Source organism: Otolemur garnettii, unplaced genomic scaffold, assembly GCF_000181295.1.
Source record: "Otolemur garnettii isolate 467f Iridium unplaced genomic scaffold, OtoGar3 scaffold00005, whole genome shotgun sequence".
NCBI classification, from domain to species: Eukaryota; Metazoa; Chordata; class Mammalia; order Primates; family Galagidae; genus Otolemur; species Otolemur garnettii.
The window spans coordinates 41,432,002-41,437,662 of record NW_003852400.1 but is presented as its reverse complement, the minus strand read 5'-3'; the positions used below and the strand labels follow the sequence as shown (position 1 = coordinate 41,437,662).

General features: G+C 38.4%; 1 protein-coding gene across 1 annotated transcript in view; it reads left to right on the top strand.

The window, feature by feature from the left end:
• IL31RA (interleukin 31 receptor A) overlaps nucleotides 1–5,661 on the top strand; it is a 61,992-nt gene that overhangs the window by 5,907 nt on the left and 50,424 nt on the right. Inside the window, exon 2 of the mRNA XM_012811877.2 lies at nucleotides 905–959. Coding sequence (XP_012667331.2) covers nucleotides 905–959 — 55 coding nt within the window. The remainder of the gene's footprint in view (nucleotides 1–904; nucleotides 960–5,661) is intronic.

Genomic DNA, 5,661 nt, shown 5'->3' with positions numbered 1-5,661 from the left:
GGATGTCCTTCCTTTTGCTTCATAATCTCTTACCTAGTCTATCTATTTCTTTATGATTTTATCAGTCAGTGACAAAAGGCTGCAACATTGTACTGCTGAATACATAAATAATCTAATTTAACCCTTTGATTGATAGGAAACTAAGAGTCAGGCTGCCTTGGTTCAAGTCCTGGCTCCACCATTGACTTTGGGTAAGTTTCATGTTGTTTTGTCCTCAGTTTCCTTGCCTGTAAAATAGGAATAAAAATACTACCAATGTTATATTGGTAACATTAGAAGATTAGAAGATTAACATCTTCTTAATTGTGGATTAAATTAGATAACTAATTTACAGTTCTTAATACTGTGCCTGACATAATATGAAGCGTTCTTCATATTTATTATTATCATTATTAGTGGACAAGCTAGAGCTCCTGCTTTTCTATTCAGTGTGTTTTCCTTTAGACATAATTGAGAATTCTAAGCCCTTTCAGAATTAGCTAACATTATTTTCTTTCCTTTTTCTCTTTTCTTTATGTAAAGATAATTACATGATATATTTTTCATTTCAAGCTAAACACAACTCTCATGTTTCACTACATTTGTAAGAACTTCCTGAATCAAAAATTTAAAATTTAGTAAGTTCTTTTTGTTTTTTATGGCTGCTTCAGATGACACTTTTCCTATAAAGTTGAGTGGTCTAGCAGAAGTACATGATTTTTAAAAAATTTTAGTTACAATAATGCAATCCATTTCCCAGCATAAGCGGTCATAAGTGCAATTCTGACTTGGGCTGGGCTTAGAAGCAAAGGAAAAGCCCCCAGACAACCAGAATGGAAATACTCACACATCTTTGTGTGGATAAATTAAGTCCAGATTGTCCTTCCGGTCTTGACTTGTGCTGTAGGGGATGGATTTGCCTTAGATGCAAACCCTCTGAACCAGCAGGACATCTGTGGGACACCTCCGGATACATGAGGGTGAGTGCTAACTAATTTAAAAGAGTCTGATAGCTCAAATTATCTATTTCTACTCTGCAAGGATGTTTTTCTGTTTTCTTCAGTGAAATTATGGGTCAGGTCCATCAGATGAATTTCTTCTTAAACTGGTTGTCAACAGTTAAGGGGAATCTAATCTTTCAGCAGGCAATATTTTAAGATGCTGAGTGAGAAGGGGAAAGCACAGCGACCAGGGAAAATATCTGAACAGAATGGGTCTTTCAGAAAGCTCTAGAGAAAATCAGTCCTAGGAGATACAGAGGAACATCCTTGTGTGCGTTGACATTTCATGGTGGGAGAGCTGAGGAAGTGTAAATCACTCACAGCTAGCACAGAATTTTAGTGGAAAGAGTCTGGGCTTTGGAATAAGACAGTCAAGGGTTTGAATCCCATTTATGCTACTCACAAACAATTTATTTGGACTGTTTACATCATATCTCTAAGCCTTGATTTCCACTGTAAAGTAGAAATAGAAATACTAATTCTACAGGGATTTCTAGAAGTGTAGGATACAATTGGTATAGTGTAATCAGCACTTTGTGGGCTCTCACTGTTCTATCATGATTAAGTTTTGCCAATCTTGCTGCTAATTGTCTCAGAGTGTTCTTTGTATGAAGGCAGCCCACATCCCAAATAAGTTTATAGAGTTTAAAACTGCAGGTCAAATGCTGATAGCTCTTAATCTCATCCTAGGCAAGGTGTGTGTAATCAATATCCTCATCCAAAAAATAGGGATGCTATTGGTTTATTAGGCTTACTAGGCTGAAATTGCCAATATTTTGCTTTTTTGACTTACAAAAATAACAAGTTTGTATGATTCAACTTAAAATATATAGAAAAATAAATATACAATATAAAATATACAAATACATATGTATATAACTGTCTCATTTACTTCAATGGTGAGAAGCATCTAAGGAAATAATAAATATGAAAGTGTTGGCTCGGCACTTGTGGCTCAAGTGCCTAAGGCACCACCCACATACACTTAAGGTGGTGGGTTTGAATCCAGCCTGGGCCTGCCAAACAATATGACAGGTGCAACCAAAAAATAGCGAGGCATTATGGTGGGCACCTGTGGTCCCAGCTACTTGGGAGGCTGAGGCAGGAGACTCACTTGAACCCAGGAGTTGGAGGTTGCTGTGAGCTGTGATGCGACAGCACTCTACCCAGGGGGACAGCTTGAGGCTCTGTCTCAAAAAAAAAAAAAAAAAAGAAAAGAAAAGAAAGTGCTTGTAAATCCAAGGCCATTATTATTGCTGCAGGCTAAAATGAACATTTAAAAGAAAATGGGAACAAAAGACTCTGCTACTTGATCAGTGAAAGTAAAAGGATAAACCAAATCCTACTCATCTGGGAGGAACTCTGAGGGGCTGAGTGAGGCTGGGCAGTTGCTACTTGCTTCCTCCCTCTCAGAGCTGAGTGTACAGGTACTTGAATTTGTGTCCAGAGTGCTGTCTGGAGAATTTCCTCCCTCTTTGCCATTCTTTATTTTTATTTATTATTTTTTCATGGATTGGAAGATTTAGTATTGTTAAGATGGGTTTTTAAATTTTAGATTAATATGAGGGTATAAACAATTAGGTTACAATGTTTGCGTTTGTTAGGTAAGGTCCCTGTTTTAGTTGTGTCTCCCACCCGGGAGATGTGCCATATCCCCACACATTGTGCCCATTAGGCGGGGGCACACTGATCTGTCCCTGCAAATTGAATCGAATTGGGTTTTTCTCTTGCGTGTGTGTGTGTATTAGTTCATCTACTGGCTTTATTAGTATTGCATGCATTGGATACTTTTCCATTCTTGTGATACTTTACTAAGAAGAATGTGTTCAACTCCATCCAGGTTAATACAAAAGATGTAAACTCTCCATCTTTTTATAGATACATAGTATTCGGTGGTATACATATACCACAGTTTATTAATCCATTCCTGGGTTGATGGGCACTTTAGTTGTTTCCACATCTTGGAGATTATAAATTGATCTGCGATAAACAATCTAGTGTAAATGTTCTTATGATCAAATGATTTTTTTTTTCTTCTGGGTAGATGGCCAGTAATGGGATTGCAGGATCAAATGGAAGGTATAATTGGAGTTCTTTGAGGACTCTCCTTATTTCTTTCTAAAGAGGCTGTATTACCTTGCAGTCCCACCAACAGCATAAAAGTGTTCCCTTCTCTCCACATCTGCATCAGCATCTGCAGCTTTGGGACTAAATGATGTGGGCTGTTCTCACTGGGTGATATCTCAGGGTGGTTTTGGTTTGCATTTCTCTGATGATTAGGGATGTGAGCATTTTTTGATGTGTTTGTTGGCCATTCATCTGTCTTCTTTAGAGAAGGTTCTGTTCATTTCTCTTGGCCAGTGATAGATGGGCTTTAAAAACCCAACTCCATACTATGTGTGATAGTGCCTGGCACACAATGGGAATCAACATGAATTAAAGTAGAATAATCTTGGGAAAGTCATATAGTGGTACATTTTTGTACAAGTCAAATGAGACGAAGCTTAGCATCTGGGGCACAACCTAGAGTGAGAACTGAATTGCCAAAGGACAGTCTATGGGGTATGTATGTAATGGAGGATTGCTAGGGAATAGAACAGCCACATTCTATGTCCTTTGCTGTAGTCGTATTGGTAGACAGCTATAATTGTCTGGGTTGGTTTCTAGCCACTCTACTCCAAACAATAGCTACTCCTAGGTTTACATCTTTAAAGATAGGACCCATCGGCTACCTAAGAGGCAACACTGTGTATGCCCAGAGTCCAGCAGGGCACTCTCAGAGTGTTGTTTGAGGATTCTAGGGCTCCACTAAGTGCTGTATTTGGATGAGGTCTCAGCAGTGTGAGAGTGTCTATTTCTAGGACCTCTCTTTGGAGAACAGTTATTCAAAGCTGCTGCATAGAAGTTAAGGCTGGTGACCTAGGGATGCAGAAAAGGTTGATGGTTCTCCTCCAGAGCACAGCAGAATCTTTGGGAATTTCCTATTGCCCAGATTTGGGAAGGCCTTCAAGAGACAGATACATTGTAACAAATCAGAGAGAATCTTTCTAATGACTAGAACATTCACCTTTCTTGTTCAGGGCCCTCTTTCTGCTTAAATGAAATCGTCAGAAAAGGCATTACAGAATCAGAATGATTAGAAAGGGAGATTTCTGGTTTTGAGGTCTTTCCTCAAGGTGGTGGTGAGGTCTTGTGGTTGCCCTGTTAGTCTATTGCTCCAATGACAGGAAATTCATAATTTCCTCTCACAGATAGTACTGGATACAAGCTGCCAGCTTCTGTCTTTTTCAGCCATCAATTTTGCATTCTAAGCTGACCCCTCCTTCCTGTCCTCAAAAGTCTTTTTCCATTTAGGATACAATTAGCTGGGTAAGTCCTGCAACTAAATGACAATGACCATTTTATAGACCCAACTCTCTGAGATTACACACAGCTTTCCTTGGCTGGAGTTCTAAGTGGCCTTAGATCGGCAATTGTGCATTTACCCACCTTTGCACAGATTTTACTAGTTGAATTCTCAGTTGGACTGATTTCTAAGCTCCTGGGAGGTACCTTACGTTTGTTCATATTGACTACCAACAAGTGGTCGTTTTGGTGGTGGTTCTCTGGAAAGGGGAAAGTGGAAAAGGCTCTGGAGGACAAACAAGGGTCAGAAGGAGGGGTTTCATCCCCTGGCAGGGCTTGTTGACTTTCCAGTCAGTAGCTCATTTTTCTCCTTAGATGCTCTGCGTGCTCATTCATTGTACTGTTGTAATTACAGCACTTACCATGTGACATGTGAAATTACTGCCATGCTTCTGTCTCTGCAAGTAGACCAATGGTTCTCATCCATTCTGTTCAAACCCACTGGAGGAACATGACATGAGAGTCATGTGTAATGGTAGCTCACTCTGAAATTTGTAGTTGGAAGAAGGACTCTTGATGACTTCTCCATCCTCTGCCCTCTTCTCCTACTTAATCACTGAACTAGAATATGAGATCTTTGGAATCAGGGATGGGCTCTCCCTTCATTGCCAGCACCCATGTGGCTAGGATACTAGGATAGTGCTCAATGAATAAAGAATGCCTGAGGTTACTGCCTAATTTATGAGAATGCCAGAACCAGAATTCAGGAAGCTTCAATTTCTAGAATGTGACACTCTTCAACTATTGCAGCGTTTCCAGCTTTGTTTCTGGGTATGATTTAGTGCTGTTGATTTTTTAAAGTTTCTTTTCAAAAATTCATAAATAATAGGTGAGTGTTCTCATTGTAAAGGAATCAAGCAATAATTACCATCAACTTAAAAATATTTTTATACAGGGTGTCCCTAAAGTTTGTGTGTAATTTAAAATAGACACATGAACTTATGGACACCCTGTATGTAAATATTTTCCTCAACATTTAATATTAATAAGATTGAAAATGCTAGATGACTTATGATAATAATGATATTAAGTGAATAAATATTATTCATTTATTGGGACTGCCTAAAAATAATTAATACATAATAATTAATAAAAGCATTTGGCTTTTATAGAACTTTGACCCTTCCTTCTCCCTTTCCAAAATGCCTTTAGGACATGTAAATAATGTGAAGTAGGAGCAAAGGCTTAAAGGATGGAGAAAATTAAGACAACTTTCTGAATAATTAGGCACAAAAATTGTTATTAGTGTCACAATTAGTTTTTTTTTTTTTTTTTT